This window comes from Polistes fuscatus, unplaced genomic scaffold (genome assembly GCF_010416935.1).
Source record: "Polistes fuscatus isolate 324 unplaced genomic scaffold, CU_Pfus_HIC Scaffold4, whole genome shotgun sequence".
NCBI lineage: Eukaryota > Metazoa > Arthropoda > Insecta > Hymenoptera > Vespidae > Polistes > Polistes fuscatus.
The window spans coordinates 6,353,486-6,374,117 of NW_025113118.1; the positions used below are offsets into that span (position 1 = coordinate 6,353,486).

Consider the following 20,632-nt stretch of genomic DNA (forward strand, 5'->3'; position numbering starts at 1 on the left):
ATTGGTCTGTGATTATCACAAATAAAAAATTAAGAAATTAAATTCTTTGCAATTCTCTCTTTTCCTAGAAAAATTCATGTTAATTAATTAGATTCTACTGAATTTGTTTAAATTAAATCATATTATAATAATTTTCATTCTTTTGTTTATTTTGTTTATTAATTTACACATACACGCATTTATATCAATTTAGTGTATGCATTTTGATAAGATTCAAATATATTTGACATATAAATTCAACGAATTCTATTGGTCGTTGTCGTAAATGTACAGAAAAAATAAAAAATAGACTGCGATGTTATAAAATATTTTAATTAAATAAATATTCATAATCGAAACTAATTTTTATTATAAAATTTGCTTCAAATATTCATTTTAATAAATTTTAGCTAATTTTATACACAAAAAGTAAAAGGTTGTTGAAATTTATTTCTAAGTTGCATTATGCAAAAACGTGAACCAATAGAAATGTATTTTTTATTATAACATGAAAACTAAACAAAAGGTACAATGGTTTATTAAATACATTTTATGGTTGGTTAATTGTTTCAGTGAAAAAACACCGGTATTATATTTTAATTTTAGAATTATTGTAAATCAGATTGATGTTTTAATGACAGGTTCTATGAAGTATTAAATTGTCATAATATATTTATATATATATATATATATATATATACAATCAAATAATTTATATGACATTATTGAAGGGATAATTAACCGAAAACAGTAATTAAGTGTATTAACTGCAATGAGTGATACGGATAAATTACAATTACGTACGTATTTATTATTATCTTATATTATAACGAATAGTATTAATTATTATTTCTATTTTTATATATCATAGCTGATGAACATGTGTTCGTCGTTCCAAGTAGAGCTATTAAGGTTCCGCTTGATATGGCTGTTTGGGAAAAGTCAGAAGCCTATTTTGTAAGTTATTGTTTATTTTAATATCTATTATTAAATGTTGTTAAATATTTATCTATAGATTATTAATTGTTTTTTATTTTTATATATTTTATCTATTACATAGGAATATCTAGGATTTATATTAGCGTTAAATAAATCTATAGAAGGCAAATCATTAGATTCTGGATGCGAACAATCTCCAGCGGTTAAAAATATATTAACAATGATTGATAATTTAGACGAATGGATAACGCAAATACCACCAACTGAACAACCTCAACGATTTGGAAATAAATCTTTTAGAACCTGGCATACTAGGTTGCGAGAGGTAAAATTATTTTATCTTTCTCTCTCTCTCTCTCTCTCTCTCTCTCTCTCTTTTGTATATTAATTATTATATTATTTATTAAAGTCTAATGTTAGTTCATTTTTACAGAAAGGCACAGAAGAGTTACAGCAAGCGTTACCAGAAAAATTACATAGAGCTATACCAGAAATAATTCAATATTTATACGAAAGTTTTGGCAATGCAACACGTATCGATTATGGAACAGGGCACGAAATGGCATTTTTAATGTTCTTATGTTGTTTGTTTAAAATTCGAGCTTTTAAAGAAAATGATAAAGTTGCTGTTGCTATAAAAGTATTTAATAGGTATTAATATTTCTAAAATATATTTTATTCATTCTCTCTCTTGTCTTTACATTAATATTTATATTTTTATTGATTTTTTAATTAGATATTTACAATTAGTACGTAGACTTCAAATAACATACCGTATGGAGCCAGCAGGTAGTCATGGTGTTTGGAGTTTGGATGATTATCAATTTGTACCTTTTATATGGGGAAGTTCTCAATTGATCGGTAAAAAGTTATTTCTACATGATTAATATTTATTTTTTTCGTTATAGATGATGAAAATCTAATATATGGTACATAATTATATTTTCTAAATAAAAGACATAATTTTAGGACATCCACGAATCGAACCTCGTCATTTTGTAGATCAAGATATTATAGAAATTCATGCGAAACAATACATGTTTCTTGGGTGTATAGAATTTATCTCGAAGGTATATACTTAATTAAGATTATATTCAAATTATTTAAACAATAAGTAAAATAATATATTTATGTGAGAATTTTTGTGGGCCTTATGCTTCATTTTTGTATGAATGTTGCTTTAAGTTTCAATGTTTGCTCTTAATTATGACAGATATATCATATTAGGTTAAGATAGGACCATTCGCAGAACATTCAAATCAACTGTGGAATGTGAGTGCAGTCTCATCATGGGCAAAAGTTAATAACGGGCTTATTAAGATGTATAAAGTGGAGGTAAATTTTATATTAAATGAATACTATTAAATAACCAAATTGAAATAAATTCTAAACTTTAAATTTTAGGTATTATCAAAGTTTCCTGTAATTCAACACGTTTTATTTGGATCTTTGCTACCAATAAAACCAGCCACTACTTGTCCCAATGTCAGAGGTGCTTGTCTTGATCCTCCGCTACTACCACCACCGCAATTACATTAATACACCTTAATTCATTGAATGAATGAATGAATTAATTAATTAGTTAATTTGCTTATTTTTCATTTCTATATTATCTATAAAAATCTTATAAATCAATCTCTTGTATCATATGGTGATATTTAGGCCTAGGCTATTATAAAGATTAAAATATAGCCTGAATTACTATTTGGCAATAAATTTATGAAGTTTAGAACGTAAGCAACAGAACATTATAACTTTTACGTGAAAATATTTAAATAAATATGTCTTACTGTTAAATAAATATTTAATAGATCATTATTCTTATATATATCATTGTATACAAACTTAGTAACTTTGTGAATAAAATTGTTTTATTCTAACCTAAAATGTGATCATAAAATGTATAAAGTTTTATTAGCATCTCTGATATATATCTATTATAGTATTGTTTATAAAAATCCAAATAATTAATAATTTGAAGTACATATATTTCTGACGTCTACATATATTTCCACAATTTTAAGGTTATGTTCAAAATGTTGCCAATTGATGCAACGTAGTCGAATGTATGCTTATCTGTGTAGATAAGTGTTCCGTTTTTGTACATATACGTTCACAAATGTGTTTTATTTACAGTTATTCATTCATAATAATATATTTTTATTAGCTTTAAAGAATAATTTCTGTTCAAGTTTATTTGACAGATAAGTTATTTATAACTTTATTTAATAAAAATTATAATATTTGTTATAAAATATTTTGTGACTTTGTTATTAACCATATATTTTAATAACAAATGATGTTAAAAGCGGTTATATTAATTGGTGGTCCTTTAAAAGGTATGCTAACCTAAACAATTTTCTTCTCCTACTTACAAAGCTATGATTAATAATATATTTTAATAATTATAATTGTATTTATTTTAACAGGCACCAGATTTCGACCACTCTCATTAGATATACCTAAACCACTGTTTCCAGTTGCTGGTTTACCAATGATTCAACACCACATTGAAGCATGCTCTGAAGTACCTAATTTAGAAGAAATTTTAATTATTGGTTCATATCCTGCCTACGAATTGTCCCACTTCATAATGGAAATGAAAAGTACATACGGTGCAATTATTAGATACTTACAAGAATTCACAGCGTTAGGTACAGCCGGAGGCATGTATCATTTCCGAGATCAAATACGTTCTGGTAGTCCAACATATTTTTTTGTAATAAATGGAGATGTATGCGCCGATTTTCCCTTGCAAGAGCTCGTAGAATTTCATAGTAAAAAGCAAGCATTGTTAACTATTATGGCTACGGAAGCTACTAGACAGCAATCGTTAAATTATGGTTGTATGGTTTTGGGTAAGGATGGAGAAGTGGCACATTATGTCGAAAAACCATCGACGTTTGTATCTACTCTTATTAATTGCGGAATATATATTACATCTCCTAATATTTTTCAATCAATGGCAGATGTTTTTAATGCTAGCCAACAACAAGAAAATTTTTTGTAAGTATCATTGTCATACGAATATTTACTGCAAGTTTTATCGCAATTTTATTATACTTGTATGTTCTAATATAATTAATTTCTTTTTTGTTTTCTTTAATGAGACAGACAATTAAATGAAAATGGTAGAGATCCTGCAAATATTGCATTGGAACAAGATATAATAACACGACTAGCAGGAAATGGATGTTTGTTTGCTTTACCCGTTCAAAGGTGGTGGTCGCAGTTAAAAACAGCAGGATCTGCTATTTACGCAAATCGACATTATTTATCTTTATATAAAACTAAAAATCCGGGTTATCTTACTTCTCCAAGTGCAAATAAATGTAATATCATTGGAGATGTATACATTCATCCAACAGCTACTGTTCATCCATCTGCTTTGGTGATATTAATATAAAATTTCTCTAAAAATTATTTTGATAAAATAGAATATTGCTAATTCATTTTATTGTTACAGTTAGGACCAAATGTTAGTATAGGAATGAATACAGTTATCGAAGCTGGTGTAAGAATAAAAGAATCAATTATTTTGGCCGATGCACAGATTCAAGCACATACCATTATTTTAAATAGTATAATAGGAAAAGGTAGTCGCGTGGGAGAATGGGCACGTGTTGAAGGTACTCTGTGCGATCCAAATCCTGACAAGCCGTTTGCTAAGATGGAAAATTTACCTCTCTTCAACATCAATGGCAAATTAAATCCTTCCATCACGATACTTGGTAATAATCTGAGAATTTCACTTACAATATAATTTTATATGCTACAAACAATTGATCAATAATTTGCGTACATTTCAGGCACAAGCGTTACTTTGGCACCTGAAAAGATTCTATTAAATTCTATTGTATTGCCGCACAAAATATTGTCGAGAAATTTTAAAAATGAAATAATTTTATAAATCTATTTTTGTTTTTCTTTTGTACATTATTGGAAATAAATAAAATGATAATAAATGTGTGTGTGTGGGTGTGTGTGTGCTACAATGTTCACGCACAATTAAAACATATTCCGATTTAATACGTAATACATGTGAAAAGATAAGATTATTTATAGTCAATTAAATATACCTTTGCATCGTTTGGATGCATGATCACCAAAGCTAACAGATCATCGAAGGCTTAATAATTTTGTATTATACATTATAGACTGTTTTTCTAATTATCAATATTTTTCAAATTATCTAATATATTAATGTTCAACAATGAAAGAATAAAAAATTGTATATTACACGATATAAATTTATTTCATGTACTTATTTATTATATGCTGTATTAAAATAATTGTTTGTAAAAACAATACAGTACAACTTATAACACCTAAATACATTGACTCGTATAATAATTTAGGTGCGAATACACTCCATATAAATAAATGATGTTTTTGTATTGTCATTACAAACGTATAAATAGTAACTGGTACTAACTTCCATATCATATAAATTCTGTTGTCGAATAATAATATATAATGTAAACTAAAAATAAATGAAAAATAGTTTTTTATACATACACGATTTTATAATAAAGGGATTTATTAATAATATAAAGAATATACTTACTTATAAGCCGATTTGTACGATAATGTTCTGTGATACATGTTTAAGAGATAAGCTAAAACTGGTGCAGAATATGTATTTATTATTAAAAACGTTCCGATAATAAATGGTCTGTATGATTGCAAACCAACATAACCAGCTGCAATATCGATATCAGCAAGACTATTAGAATTTCCCTATAAAAAAAAATAATATAAATTAATGAAGGAATATATATTGCATTAATTATATTACTGAATTATTGAAAAATACAAAATAATTAATTAAATGAATACCTGATAAAAGTAAAACACATTTCCAATCCAGACATTTACAAATATATTCATCTTTCCCATATTATTATGTTTTAATATCGAATTAATTATAGAAATAACTATTAATTGTAATGGAAGTAATATTAAATTGTACGGTTGGTGTAACAATGCCGATACCATAATCCATGCTTGTACAAGAAAAAGTATGGCATAATTCAAGAAATTATTTTTATTGCGTTTTGTTATTAAAAGTAATCTGTATATAGAGCATATACAGAATACTGTAAATAAGTTCCAAAATATCAATACTTCTTTTCCATCTCTGAAATAATATGATATTTTAAAAATTTTTATCAGACACAACTTAAAGAATACTTACTTAGATTGAGAGTATAGTGATGTAGGTAGAATAGTTTGATTGTTTATGTGACGAAGATAAATGCATAAGGACAATCCTATATTCAAAAATAAACTGCACCATCTATAAACTGATTTTTCATGTACAAAATCAATCCATATTAAAAGCGTAAGAGCTAAAACAAGAAATTTATAAATTATAACAAATGTTTTATTAATAATATAGATCGAAGCTTCTAAAACTTTTTCACTTGGAGATTCACTTTATTCGAGCAAATATTTTCATGACTCCCATATAACTCTATATAAGAAGCCCTGATATAGACACATATACGAATAATTACCTATAATAACAAAGATCGTTATACTGATTTTTGATTCTTCTTTTAATAAATATCCTGCGATATCAGGAAGATAATTATATTTATTACCAGTACTGTTTAACATTCGACAAATTCTGTGCCCTATGAGTAATAATAATATTTCAATAGAGATCAGATATTGTGTGCTATCTACGCGTATCCTAAAAATATAAATTAACAGATTAAGTATATATTTTTTATTTTATTTCATTAAAAATTAGATTGTGAAAATGTTTTACTTTAAAAATTCCATTGTAAATATTTTGCTATTTTTATAAAGCAACAACACGAGGAAGGAAACCCAAAAGAAATACCAAGTTTGATGTTCTTCTTCCACAAAACTACTGCTGCTTAGACTTATAGAATGTATTATTATTTCAAGGATAAAAATCCATTCAAATGTATTATAGTTTTTTAACTGGTAAAAAATTTATGTATTAATATTGGAAATATGTATATGTAATAATTATTTATATTACATACCTTTGTCAATATAAAGTGATGATATTCGATTTTAGCGAGAAAATAACAGTTTGAAAACAATAATCCAATAATACTTAATATAAATATACAATTTGTTCTATTATCAAAAAGAGATAAGCTTAGAGTTTCAATACTCCAGAAAAGAATTAATATTATTAGTAAAAATAAATGTATCGCAAATAATTTCAATACTTTTTGAAAAATTGCTGATGAATAATATTGTTCGTGTAATAATATCCATAAGACCTAAAATATAGAAATTAAAAAATTCTACAAATATATATACAATGTTTAATCTATTATGATTAAATCCACCGAATTAAATAGATTATACGTACATGACACAAAAAAAGCATGGCTGTAATCATTAAATATGTATCATTTTTTAACATGTTTTTGACTAATATTTCTTTCATTTCATTAAGTGCTGAACGATATGCAGCTATGATATGATATCCTGTTTCATACGAGTTATTATGTGATTTCAGCCAATTGAGATGAAGTTTGATTGCATCCATATATTTATGATGAGCATCTGTAAAACTAATTTTAAATATCAAATTTTTTATAAACATATTTCATTTACTACTTATACATATATATTGTGTAATAACTTACATTGAAAGTTGTAGTCAGTCAATTCTTTGAATTGAGTATGAACTTGTTTAGCGTTGTAATAAAGTGCAAATAATTTTCTAGAGATAGATAAATTATCTAATAAATCTAATGCAATGCTTCCAAAATTGGAATACGGTATAGGTAAACCCAACATAACAGATAACGTTGCTGCCATATCTAATTGAGCTATTTTTTTTGGTTGACTATACGATTTAGAACAATTAGCTCCAATCGCAATAATAGGCACCATTGTTTCTTGAAAAGTTGCACCCCCATGACCACCAGAATCTTTCATACCATGATCTCCGCAAATTATAAACAAAGTAGGATTACCAATCTCATTCTGATACAACATAAAACCTTGAAATAATTTAAAGAACCTTGCATCAATAATATAAAAATAAATCTTTATTAATATTATTGTCAACTTACCCAATACAACACTTTGGAATATATTTGTGCTATAATATTATCCATTTCAATAAGCTTAGGTTTGACCAAAGGACTAAATGGTCCATTTACATGACCGATATGATCTAATCCTAAATAATGGAGTATCATTATTGACCAGTCATCATTATGGAGTTCATTATCTATGTGTCGTGTAACATTATTATCCACCTAAATATTATTAAATTAATCAAGAAGTTTATAAATAGTATAAAATTATAGATAAGAGAAATCATCAACTTTTAATTCCATACCTCTGTAAAATCAGTAACAAAAAATGACGTGGTACCATCAGAACGTTTAAACATAGTAGGGAATAATTTCAGCCAAGTATCATCTCCATAAAATATTATATCATGTCCATAAGTCTTTGCTTGGAGTAAAATATTGTCGCTTAAAATAGGCTGGCTTCCAAAGTTTAAAACCATATCGACAAAAGTTGGTACTCTGCCTGTTGTCATTGCCTGTTTTTTTTGTAATACTTTTAAGTTAAGATGCTTGATATTTTTTGTTAACATTAAATTATAAATCATACTTTTATTCTGGGCATTGTCACTGTTGGCGGTTCTACTTTTGCTTGCAATAAACATGCAAACGAATTCTCAATGAGTTTATTTGTTATCGGCATAGCAGATTTTCCAATTGAATCGGATACAAAATCCCAACGGAATGCATCGATTACCATGATGATTAATTTATTTACCAAAGGTTTATATAAAGTATTTGTTTCTATCCTGAAGCATAAAACATTATTTTACTATGCATTTTTACAACTACATTTTTTAAATGATTTATATTTTCATTCAAAGTTGTATACAAACACACTTTTCATCATCTATAAATTGTGGTATATCATTCATCGATGCTATAGTATTATCATAGTGTATAATAGGAAAAAATCCATAAATAAATAAAACAATTGAAAAAGTTCCAACAATTATTGTATAAATTAATCTAATGTTCTTATACATTTTCACTTTTGTGTTAATAAAAAATGTAATTGACTAAATTTTATCGAACTTTTGCGACACAATTTTTGTGTTTCTAATTAAACGCAAAGAAACACTTTATTATGAATAATCAGAGATAAAATTTTAATCTATTATTGTAGGTTATTTTGTTGAAAGCAGGTAAAGGTAAAGTAATTCGAATTTCCCGCGTTTCGAGAATGTACAATGAAAGTAACATGTGTAAAACAATTAAAAGAGTTCTGTCATAGTATTTTTTGCTTCTAATATAACATTATAAAAATATTTGATCCTTTTATTTTACTATTCTATAACAAAATTTTAATAATAACAATCCTTCATAATTGTTATTTGACATTAATTTTTGTTCTTTATTACTTTTCATTATAAATAATTATTAACCAATAAAAATGTTGAATTCAAGTTTGGAAAAATTTCATTGGATGGAAAAAATGTCTCAACACTCCCGTAAATATAATAAATATATTTATTTAGAAAATATAAAATATAAACACGAATAATCATTATTAAAATATTAGATCAAAAGTATAATTACTTATTAAATCTATATATATTGTATAATATAATTATTTTAATTAAATAATTAAAACTGAGTAATTTTTTTCCATTACCAAAAATATGGTTAAACTATTAATGAAAATGAACGAATATAATAAAATAAATACAAATCTTGGAAGATAAGTTTTTTAATAGCTAATGTTATCTAAAATAAGTAACATTAATTTTAAATAACAGTAATTAATAAAATGTTAAAATTTAGTTTGAAAAATGTTCTGTATATTAGCGATTGATACGACAGGTGTGACGTCACATCGCCGCCCCGTGATGCATATTGGGAAAAGCCAGACATCTTGAATAGCATGGACCAGCTACACAGTGCGTGGTGAAAAGACATGCAGTTTATCGTGAACCGCTTATTAATTTGCTACACGAAAGTGTATAAAATTTAGTGACTGTTAATCCAACGAATTTTGTCTACAATGGAGGCGGTTAAAGCATTTAATGCAGAGGTAAGAAAAATATTTCTTAAGCTTTTAGAGGTCATCGTCGAAAAGGCAATCCTCCCTCTCTTTAGATTGTACAGGGACATCGCGTATACTAAATTACTATTGTTGATATTATGTTATGTACATACAATTTTTATTTTACACTTTTTATTCATACGAATATTTAATTATTAAAAATTACGATTATATGGTAGATTTAATTAATGACGCCAACGATACTCTGCTATTATATTATTTTTCTTGTTTTTCTATAACACAAACTAAATAGTTTTAATTGAATAATTAGACTATGTCAATAAACAAATAGTTTACTTTAATTATTATTCTTCTACTATTGGAATGATTTAAAGTTTGATTTATTTACAATTAATGGAACTAATTTGTTATATATATATATATATATATATATATCCATACATGTGTGTGTGTGTGTGTGTGTGTGTGTATATATATATATATATATGTAAATGTATTATGTATTTCATAAAGATTGAATTAGTTGTATTTTATTAGGATGGTTATCACTATTTTCTTCGATTCAATTTTTTTACATTTACTTTATTTTATATTTTTTAGCGAAACATTAATTAAATATTTATTTCATATTTATTTTATTCGTGCAGACTTGTACTTAACCTTTTTAATATTACAAATTTTATTTTCTAGCTTTCTGCATTGTATGATGTTAAACCACCAATTTCTAAAGCAAAAATGAATTCTCTTACACGCGGAGCTATTAAGGCAATAAAATTTTATAAACATGTTGTACAAAGCGTGGAAAAATTTATTCAAAAAGTAAGTTTTATTTAAAGCTTATTTATTTAATGAAATAAAACAATATATATATGTATTCATTATTATAAATGTATTTGTTTTCAGTGTAAACCAGAATACAAAGTGCCAGGATTATATGTAATAGATTCAATAGTAAGACAGTCGAGACATCAATTCGGAATGGAAAAGGATGTGTTTGCACCTCGTTTTGCTAAAAATATGCAAACAACTTTTCTTAACCTTTTAAAATGTCCGCAGGAAGATAAAAGCAAAGTTATACGTGTTTTAAATCTTTGGCAAAAAAATGCAGTTTTCCCACCAGAAGTCATACAACCACTTTTCGATTTAGCAGATCCCAATCACCCTATTCATAAAGAACAACCGGTTAATGCAAATGGTAAATATATTTTAGTCATATGATTTTTAATTATTTTGTGGAATTGTTTTACATGGATTTTATTTACAGGTACATTGAATGTATCATCTGGCAATAATCTCAGCAACATCGCTGCGGTAACAAAGACACCTCCATCTGCGGTTAAAGTTGTTGCGAAAGATCAGAAATTATTCTCTTCCACTAAGCCAATCGATCCAGTATGGCTGGCCCAAACGAAAATGGAAACAGCCAACATAGTTAATATACATTTAAATTGATATTCACATAATATAGCGTTGTAAACAGTTTTAAAATTCTTTTATGTCTTTTTAGGGGCAATCTAATGCGAATCAAGTTGATACATCTTTTCTCGATCAGCTACAACATTTGCAACAACTGTTGTTGAAAAAACAAGATACGAATGAATCTAAGACTTCTGTTAAATTTGATAAAAAGCTTTTAGATTTTGATTATGGGGAAGAAGAAGATGACGATGTTGTGGTTGCAAGTTCACCCACAACTGCTACTGCTACTGCATCTCAGCATAATGCTGTATCTACAAGTAATAGTTTGGAAAGCCTTGGATTGCTACTGACAAACCCTGAGGTACTTAATGCTTTCATACCTGGTCAAAAAGTTAGTAGAAATATATTTTCGAAAAAATTCTCATTTATTTTTTTTGTTCTAATTTAAATATTATTAAATCTAATTTAAATATTATAGGTACTACGGCAACTGCAAACATTGCAACAAACGATGCAAGGAAATGTACCATCATCGTCGCAACTCGAAATGGAAGAAAAAATGCGCAAATTACAACAAATGAAACAGCAAGAGGAAGAATTCGACAAACACTTGGCTCAAACTGTTCCTGTATGTTACTAAAATACTAAAATATTTCTGATTAATTTGAAATAGTCCTAAATATAAATCATGTTTTTAGAATTTACCTTTTGCATCAGAATGTGAGCTGAAACCTACAGACATTCTGAAACCAAGTCAGCAAAATACATATTCAACAAGTACAACTACTGGAGTTATTCAAGATATGAGTCAACCACCACCTGGTTATCCTCCAGCTTTGCCATATGTTTCACAGCCTTTGTCGAATATGAGGCAAATTAACCAAACTGGTCATCAAAATCAAAAAAGTCCTTTACTTGATGAACGCCAGGAATCGCAAGATTTTTCTGGGTACTTTTTTATGATTTAAACAGTCAAAATGTAGCTGAATAAATATTTATAAAATTATAATTTGATTAGGGATTTAAATGATTATACACATGTATATTTGATATATATATCCTGTAAAGATTATTTCTTATAAATAATTAATAAATCCATGTTTATTTTGTTTATAGAAATGGTGCAAGACGTGATAGTAGTAGCGTTGAAATTGTAAATTGTGATAATACTAGATCGCAAAGTAGATCACCGGAAAGATATAGGCATCATAGTCGGTCTAGATCACCTCGACATAGAGATAGAGACAGAGATAGGGATAGAGATAGAAAATCTCGATCAAGAAGTAGATCAAGAAGAAGAAGGTAGGTGGATTTGTTATAATATATACACATTGATTTTTGATATGTTTTTAATTGATTATATATAATATAAATTAATTATTCCGATAATTTTTAAAATCATAGATCACGGTCTAGAGATAGAGGCCGTGATAGAAAAAGGGACGACAGTCGAGAAAAAATGACTGAAGAAGAAAGGGAGAAGGAAAGGGAGCGTCGTAAACGTGGATTACCTCCTATAGTTAGAGATAAATTAAGTGGTATGTTTAATACATGATTTTATATCGATGATATTTAGTCATAGATATATCACCAAAAGAATATTTTTCTAGTTTGCAGTACAACGCTTTGGGTCGGTCACTTATCCAAATTAGTGCATCAAGAAGAATTATCCGATACGTTCGGAGAATTTGGGGACATCGTTAGCATTGATCTCATATCACCTAGAGGATGTGCTTTTATTTGTATGAACAGAAGACAAGATGCATATCGAGCTCTCACTAAACTAAAGAACCATAAAATGCAAGGAAAAGCTATAACAGTAAGTTTATTGTTTGTAAAAAATATATCACTTTAAGAAATATGTTTTATAATATTATTGAAATAATGTTTTGTTGTGTTATAGTTAGCATGGGCTCCAGGTAAAGGTGTTAAAGGAAAGGAATGGAAAGATTACTGGGAAGTAGAACTTGGTGTCAGTTATATTCCATGGAATAAGTTACTTAACATTACGGATCAAGATCTGGAACTGTTGGAAGAAGGTGGTATGATAGATGAAGATACATTACCGCCAAGTTTGAAAGGTATATATAATTAATATAAATTTTAATTTTATTATTTTATAAACGCAAGTTTACTTGATCGTATATAACATGTTTATATATGACATGAACTAACTTGCAAAAATAACTTTGAATATCTGAGCCAAATTGGAAATATTAGTACTGATTTGGTCAAGCAAATTCAAAACATTTGATTCAATGTCTTAATAATATATACTTGGGGAAATAAATAGTGTTTTTGTTTTGGTATATTACAGGAAAATTGAAACATTCTGGTGGAAGTATAGATATTATGCAATTACAAATGCAACGACAGGCGTTAGCAGCAGCTGCATCGGTAAATTGATGCTTTGATATCACATGTAATATTGTAAATGTTATATAAACTAGTAATGCTTCTTAACAATAGCAGCAACAACCGCAGTTAGTTGATACCAGTCAACCACCACCAATACGACCACCCACGTCAGCCGCACTTTTGCCTCCACCAAACACACAATTACAAATGATGCCATCAGCTTTTACAATGACTGGTGTTCCACGTAAGTTGTATTTACAAATTTAACTGTTAATAATTTAATTTTATAATACGTAATTACCATGTACGATATTGAATGCGATAATCTAATCATAAATTAATATAACGCAAAGTTGTATCTGATTAAGCAAATGTTAAGTATATTTTAATACAATATAAAATGATAATAGGTATGATAGGACCTATGGGTCTCCCTATGGCACATAGTTTAATGCCTAATGTTCCAATTGGAGTACCTCCACCCAATATGCAAAGTCTCTTGGGACCTCCAGGAATGATGCAGACTATGTTGACTCCACCTGTCAATTCTCCATTTGGTGCAAGCGTTGGTGTAGGTCTTTTAACACAAATTCCATTACCTGCACCAGCTGCACCATCAGACAAGCCAAATTCAACTGGTACGTTAAATTGATTTGTTAATTATTAATTTTTGTCAAAGATACAGGTGAATCTTTGATTATAATTCATATATAATATTAGGGATGCCACACAATGTTCCACCCATAGGAGTACCTCCACCTACCTCAGAAACTAACATGCCAAATCTACCAATGCTTCGTCAGTCTTATGGAGTAGGACCAGCACCGCCTATGCAAATGCAACTACCTCAACATCACTCTGATGATATGGATGTTGAAATGGAAGATGCCATGCCACTGAATGTGAGCAATAACACTTCCAAAGAGAAACCAAATTTGAGTGATCAACTTATAGCAGCTATGAATATGGGTGCAAGCACCAGCGACAATAGGATAGAGAATGAACAACAAAATATCGATTATAAGGAAAGAGATAGAGATCGCGAGAGTAGAGACAGAAGAGATCGTGAACGTGATAGAAATGATCGCAGTGATGTCAATGATTCCAGAATGGATCGCGGAAGAGACAGAGGTAGAGGAAGAGACCGAGGTCGTGATCGTCGTAGAGACACTAGAGATGGCAGAGATAGGGATAGAGATGATAGAAGAGATAGAGACAATAGAGATATTAGAGAAAGTCGTGATAATTCAATGAGGCATTCTGAATGTTCTAATATGTCTAATCAAAATCTTCAAGATAACGAAGCAATGTCTAAAAAAGATGGTAAACTTAGTCTTGCTGAACGATTGAGACAATTAGCTGATGGTACATTACCAATAGACGATCGTATGGATAGAAATATTCGAAGTAGCAGAACTGAACGAAGTACTGAGAGAACTGAAAGAAATTTCGAAGAAAATTCTGGTACTCGAAGACCTAACGATATGCCATTACCATTAATGGATATTCCGAAATTTGTTGGAAGTGTCCAAGAACGTGTTGATTTTCCACCACGTGGACCCGATTTTAGAGGTGCGCCTCAAGATCCACGTGATTATCAGCAAAGAAATTTAACTGATAGAGAGCGACCAAATTTTCCGCGAGGATCGAATGGACCGAGAGGTTCTCAAATAGATGATTTTATGGATCCGAGAATGCAAGCTGGAAGATTCCAAGATGAGTTTGAGAATAGATTAGGACATAATGGTCCTCGATCGGATGAATTCGCTCCTAGATTAGGACCATCCAGAGAAGATTTTGATCGGTCGGATATACGGAATCGACGACCGGTTGAAGATTACGAACGTGATCGTTTCGAATATGATATGAGACGTGATGGTTTTGATCCACGTTTACAAGATGGTTTTGATCCGAGGAGTCATGGCGAACGACCTGATTTTGATCCACGAAGAAGAGATTTCTTTGGAGGTCCAATGGAACCTGTCTTTGGAATACCACCAATGATGGGCTTGCGAGGTCCTAGAGGTCCTGTAGGACCTGAAGGATTTGGTCCACGCGGTTCTGGCATGGGATCAAGAGGTAAGTATAAACTCATAAACAACATTTTTTTCTATATATACATATTTATATCATTTATTTTTAAACACTTTCTAAATGCATCTTGCTTTAGGACCTTTAATATTCCATCCTCGAGGTATGGGGCCACGAATGAGAATTCGACCGCCGTTTGGGCCACGTGGACCTCCACCCTTCGATCCTAGAGAAGCGGATCCATTTTTCCGGCCGCCATTTGATGATGTGCGTGGTCCACCAGGTCCACATATGAGACCATTCGGTCCCATGGGTCCACCAGCTATGCACGGTCCTGAAGGACCTTGGAGGAATCAAGAAAGCGGAGGAGCACCGCCAGGTCCATGGACACCTCAATCCAGTAGTACTCCTGAAACTGATAATCATAGCCAGAGAGAAAATCATCTTGCGCGAGACAAACAAAAGGGATCCAAACATCCAGATTATAAGAATAATATTTCAGATAGAGAAAATCGTAATAGAAATAGAAAATCAAGATGGGGTAATGTAAGCCCACCTATAACGGAAAATACAGATGAAGTGACATCCACTGAAGGAATTGAGGATAAGATAGATATAGCACAAGATGGGAATTTTGAAAATGTTGAATCCACATCAGAAGTAACTAATGAATACAGTCAACCAATAAAAATGGAACTTGATAGTTCTGCAGATAGAGAACAGATCGAAGAGCAAAATAATATACATCATATAAAAAATGAGCAAAGCGAAGAAACCAATAACGAAGTAAATGAAAATCAATACAATGAAGAAGAACAAAGTAGTTCCTACCAATCTAATGTAGATGCATCTTCTGCCAATGATGTTGAAGAAAATAAGTGTAACGAAGATAAACAATGTGAATATCAAACAGTCAGTAAAACGGAAGACTCATCACAACAATGTGCAGAGAAAGTTGAAAAATCTGAGTGTGTGAGTGAAAATAATAGTGACCAAGCAATTTTGGAGCAAGCGGATGCTTTGTAAAAGCCTAGACGTTTGAGGACTAACCAAAGTTAAGCAAAGAGAATCTTTTAATAGATTCATGTAAAATATGATTCCAAACACACATTGTACATAGAATCATGTTATTATGCAAGAAGTGAAATGAATTTGGTTATGTGGATCTTGGAGTACTAAACTCTGGAGTGGTGAGGGAGAGCTGTGGGTCCAGTGAGTTCTTTTAGAAGTCTTTTTTTTAAGTATTCACTTTTTAAATGTATATGGATTTTAAAGTTTCTTTCGATATTTAAAAAATAGAAAAAGAAACGAAAGAAAGAAAAGTAAGAAAGAAAAAGAAAGGGAAAAGTAAAGTAAAGTAAAGTAAAATAAAGTAAAGTAAAGTAAATTAAAGTAAAGTAAAGTAAAGTAAAGTAAATTAAATTAAATTGAAATAAAGTAAAGTAAAGTAAAGTAAAGTACAGTAAAGTACAGTAAAGTACAGTAAAGTAAAGAAAAGAAAAGAAAAGTAAAAATGCTGCTTCTAGATCTTGCTGTGATAGTGAACACAGGACCTATCTATTATGTAAATAAACATATAAAAATGCAATTAAAGTCTTAGGAAATTCCTTTTCATAGATAAATATAAAATTACTTAATTGCCATTTGTATTATTAAAATGCCAGTTAGTTCTTCGTAATCTCGTTAAGGACTTGAATATAATTAATTTTGCAATCATACTTAAGGTACCGTTGTACAGCGAGAGCATATCTGTACCTTATACTCTAAATAATTATTAATTTATTGAATTGTACATACTTTTATATTTTCCTAGCAGAACAAATGAATGAATATATTGTGCTAATGGTCATTGCTAAATCAAAGGAAGAAAAAAAAAGAAAGAAAAAATAATAACAATAAATATTTTATATATACTGTCTTTGATAAAAAAAATAATGGCCTTCTCATTCCGATTTATGCGTAGCTCCCAGTCTTGCAGCTATCTTTGAAATTGAAAAAGCTATGTATTAACACTATAAATTAGTTTGCCATGAATTGATATTAATTATTAATATACGATCATGTATATATATATATATATGCATAGATCTGAAATTTTAATAAGTTTATAAACTTGTTACATATTCCTTTACCGGTCTCTCAAAAAATTTATTTTTCTATTTAAACGTAATGAAACGTAAACGCGTATGCGTGTTACTTTTCAACTACCTAGTTATTTCTTATTCATGGCACAAATTCATTTTATTCTGCATGAAATTTTTTCTATTTATCATTAAATATGAAATAAACAAGAGAATAATTATAAGCAATATGGTTATTGCATTAATGAAGCAAGTTATAAATGAGCTCTGGATTCCGTACATACAACTTGGTTCCTGTGTTCACGCACGCACGTTATTGCACGCCGCAGCGATGGAATACTCGTGCTTGCGCTCAAACTGAGTGACAAGTACAAGGTACTGTCTACATTATATTCACATAAACTAGTCGAAGAATGTGACACTGACTACTTCAAAATGAATTTTGTTTAAATCAATATCAGCCCGCACCACTCCAGACCAAAACCCATTTTACATACATATATATGTATGTGTTTATTATTATTATTATTACTACTATTATTATTATTATCATAATTTTTATTCTTATACTTATTATTCTTATTATTATCATCATTTTTATTCTTATTCTTATTATTCTTATTATATATACATACATACATGTATATGTATTAACATAATGAATTGTATCTAATGATAGGATAGTATAATTGCTTACAGCTCAAAGTAATGTTATCTATTGACAAATGCACTTCCATTATATATATTATATATACATACATATATATATATATAAAGAAAAAAGAGGAGTATCCCAAAATTGACGCAATAGATAAACTTTATAACAAAATGTAAATCATTTTGTTTTTTATTGATTGAGAAGAGTAATATCCTCGATGATATAATTCACTCAAAGTTAAATGGCAATAATTTTTCTAACAGTTCAATGTAGAAAATGTGTATATTTCTATGCGAACGAAAATATATTTTCCATTTATATGTTTATTTTTACTTAGAAATAAGATACATAAATAAGCATTTTGCTTTAGTTTTCTTTCTTGCTTTAGTTTGTATTCTCAAGTTTTAAAATACTCGCATATATATATGTGTGCAATATGTGTGCGAGTAATAATACAACGTACTTGTATCCTGAAAGATGATTCTGCACGTACAGCTTACTAAAAAAGAAATATATGTAGAAAATACATTAATCGGAAATATTAATGAATATAATGGATTCGTAAATGAAAGGAAAGAGAATATTAGTAACAATATCGACTTAAGTTACATCAAAAAAAGTAGGATACAAATATATATATATTACTTACTATGTTATTTTAATGCTCTTAATTATTCTAATCATAGAAAAAAAAAGTTCTAAGATAATTATTTAGTGAAAGCAGAGTGTATAAATAAACTCGATATTTGCAATTGATTGTCTTTGGGTTTTTTGTTTTTGTTTTCTTTTTAAATAGTTTTATTAAATCTTATTAATTTACATTACGAACTATCACATAACAATATTTACAACTTCAGTAAATGCTCGGTAATAAATTCTTATATTCGATGGAAAAGTTATCAAAAAAATACTGGAGTGGTGTATGGTACTATTAAGATAGGATTCATATTACTCTTTGGAAAGCGTCTTAAAGTTCATCAGATACATATAAAATATTTACTTCTTATGTTTGCGTTAGAATACATTTAAAAAATATACTACTTTTTTTCTTTTCGATAAAAATAACATTTTAAAAGAATGATAAAATCATAGTATACGCACAAGATTACAATGTCATATAAATTACTATAGATTTTTATTTTTACATTGTACATGCTCATTTAATAAACAAATAAATTAAAGATTATAGTATTGAGAAGGTCTAACTGAATGGTTTAAGATTTTCGAAAATATATGTTCATGTAATATGAATCTGTATCTTATAATATTTTATAAAAAACATTTCACACAAAAATAAGAATAATTATTAAGCTAATAATCACTAACACACATGTACCCGTTTAGTATAATTTTCTTTCATATCTTTAATCATGCATTTCTCAACATCAGCGTTGATTACTTATTCTCTTATATATACATACACATGCCGTTATGATCATTTATATTTAATATTAACATATGTACACGATAATATTCTGCTCTTCCTGCCATCGAACGTTTATCTCATAATTATAAGGGTAGATCTTTTCTCGACTCTGATAGAAGAGCGTATTTTACATCATTTAATCTGCCAGTATTTTACAGTTAGTATACAAAATTTACAAATGATGATTCTGATATTGAAACCAAAAAAAAAAGAAAAGTATGATTACATTTAATACCCATTGCACTATTAAAAAAACAATTATTATTATCCAATTAACAAGAAGCCTGTGCAAATACTAAGATTTATAAAAAAATATTCAGAATATGTAAACTACTATATCAGAGATATAAATTGAAAAAAATGTTTGTTAATGTTAAATAATTTTTTATATGAAATTAGCGATAATATCTTAAATTAATAATGTATAGATGAAATAATACATGTATATGGCACTTATAATTCTATGTTAAGATTAAATTGTAAATGTGTCTGTAAAATGAAAATTTAGTTGCAAAGTACAATAAAATAAACAAAGGTAATCATTAATAATGTTAGTTAAGTACAATCACAATTATATATGAGCTGTTCGCAGGCCAAATCGATTAACTCAACTTTAAACATTTTTTCAAATTTTATTATTAAAGCACTTCGTTAATACTTAATTTTTTATATTTAAAATCA

At 28.5% G+C, this 20,632-nt stretch overlaps 5 protein-coding genes across 14 annotated transcripts in view; 4 read left to right on the forward strand and 1 right to left on the reverse strand.

Moving 5' to 3' along the window:
* Positions 1-20,632, forward strand: part of LOC122520741 (transcriptional activator protein Pur-beta-B) — a 502,193-nt gene that overhangs the window by 119,898 nt on the left and 361,663 nt on the right. The window lies entirely within an intron of this gene.
* Positions 555-2,719, forward strand: LOC122520742 (serine/threonine-protein phosphatase 2A activator-like). The gene is made up of 8 exons (XM_043640993.1): positions 555-779; positions 851-936; positions 1,040-1,243; positions 1,352-1,569; positions 1,655-1,779; positions 1,888-1,988; positions 2,146-2,253; positions 2,323-2,719. The coding sequence occupies exons 1-8, from the start codon at positions 752-754 to the stop codon at positions 2,455-2,457; spliced, it is 1,005 nt and encodes a 334-aa protein (XP_043496928.1). The 5' UTR covers positions 555-751; the 3' UTR covers positions 2,458-2,719.
* On the forward strand, positions 2,877-4,954 carry LOC122520736 (mannose-1-phosphate guanyltransferase alpha-A). The gene is made up of 5 exons (XM_043640975.1): positions 2,877-3,257; positions 3,348-3,924; positions 4,033-4,309; positions 4,385-4,649; positions 4,728-4,954. Exons 1-5 carry the CDS (start codon positions 3,215-3,217, stop codon positions 4,826-4,828), a joined length of 1,263 nt encoding a protein of 420 aa, XP_043496910.1. The 5' UTR covers positions 2,877-3,214; the 3' UTR covers positions 4,829-4,954.
* On the reverse strand, positions 5,169-9,140 carry LOC122520730 (GPI ethanolamine phosphate transferase 2). Of its 2 annotated transcripts, none has more exons than XM_043640961.1 (13): positions 8,832-9,140; positions 8,542-8,740; positions 8,261-8,470; positions 7,989-8,177; positions 7,557-7,899; positions 7,277-7,473; positions 6,939-7,184; positions 6,770-6,873; positions 6,438-6,616; positions 6,116-6,269; positions 5,758-6,058; positions 5,486-5,658; positions 5,169-5,401 (listed from the first exon to the last, which is right to left on the reverse strand). In XM_043640961.1, exons 1-13 carry the CDS (start codon positions 8,975-8,977, stop codon positions 5,170-5,172), a joined length of 2,673 nt encoding a protein of 890 aa, XP_043496896.1. In that variant the 5' UTR covers positions 8,978-9,140; the 3' UTR covers position 5,169. The 2 variants fall into 2 exon arrangements, with proteins under 2 accessions (XP_043496896.1, XP_043496895.1); XM_043640960.1 differs by having other exon boundaries at positions 6,695-6,873.
* LOC122520729 (SR-related and CTD-associated factor 4) lies at positions 9,843-16,998 on the forward strand. 2 transcript variants are annotated; one of them, XM_043640958.1, is made up of 16 exons: positions 9,843-10,005; positions 10,669-10,797; positions 10,882-11,173; positions 11,243-11,409; positions 11,486-11,788; positions 11,876-12,025; positions 12,096-12,346; positions 12,514-12,699; positions 12,802-12,935; positions 13,008-13,216; positions 13,301-13,478; positions 13,715-13,794; positions 13,867-13,999; positions 14,166-14,393; positions 14,476-15,834; positions 15,926-16,998. In XM_043640958.1, the coding sequence occupies exons 1-16, from the start codon at positions 9,976-9,978 to the stop codon at positions 16,810-16,812; spliced, it is 4,716 nt and encodes a 1,571-aa protein (XP_043496893.1). In that variant the 5' UTR covers positions 9,843-9,975; the 3' UTR covers positions 16,813-16,998. The 2 variants fall into 2 exon arrangements, with proteins under 2 accessions (XP_043496893.1, XP_043496894.1); XM_043640959.1 differs by having other exon boundaries at positions 13,870-13,999.

What these genes read in the sequence shown, in the direction of transcription:
- LOC122520742 (XM_043640993.1), top strand. Translation starts at nt 752, where the DNA reads ATGAGTGATACGGATAAATTACAATTAC. An exon ending in TACGGATAAATTACAATTAC is followed by an intron (nt 780 to 850) that starts GTACGTATTTAT and finishes TATATATCATAG; the next exon opens with CTGATGAACATGTGTTCGTC. An exon ending in GCTATAAAAGTATTTAATAG is followed by an intron (nt 1,570 to 1,654) that starts GTATTAATATTT and finishes TTTTTTAATTAG; the next exon opens with ATATTTACAATTAGTACGTA.
- LOC122520736 (XM_043640975.1), top strand. Translation starts at nt 3,215, where the DNA reads ATGATGTTAAAAGCGGTTATATTAATTGGTGGTCCTTTAAAAG. An exon ending in AATTGGTGGTCCTTTAAAAG is followed by an intron (nt 3,258 to 3,347) that starts GTATGCTAACCT and finishes TTATTTTAACAG; the next exon opens with GCACCAGATTTCGACCACTC. An exon ending in TCCTTCCATCACGATACTTG is followed by an intron (nt 4,650 to 4,727) that starts GTAATAATCTGA and finishes CGTACATTTCAG; the next exon opens with GCACAAGCGTTACTTTGGCA.
- LOC122520730 (XM_043640960.1), bottom strand. Translation starts at nt 8,977, where the DNA reads ATGTATAAGAACATTAGATTAATTTATACAATAATTGTTGGAACTTTT. An exon ending in ATCACTTTATATTGACAAAG is followed by an intron (nt 6,874 to 6,938) that starts GTATGTAATATA and finishes ATTTTTTACCAG; the next exon opens with TTAAAAAACTATAATACATT. An exon ending in AACGATCTTTGTTATTATAG is followed by an intron (nt 6,270 to 6,437) that starts GTAATTATTCGT and finishes TTCTTGTTTTAG; the next exon opens with CTCTTACGCTTTTAATATGG.
- LOC122520729 (XM_043640958.1), top strand. Translation starts at nt 9,976, where the DNA reads ATGGAGGCGGTTAAAGCATTTAATGCAGAG. An exon ending in ACTTGGCTCAAACTGTTCCT is followed by an intron (nt 12,026 to 12,095) that starts GTATGTTACTAA and finishes TCATGTTTTTAG; the next exon opens with AATTTACCTTTTGCATCAGA. An exon ending in CGTTAGCAGCAGCTGCATCG is followed by an intron (nt 13,795 to 13,866) that starts GTAAATTGATGC and finishes TCTTAACAATAG; the next exon opens with CAGCAACAACCGCAGTTAGT.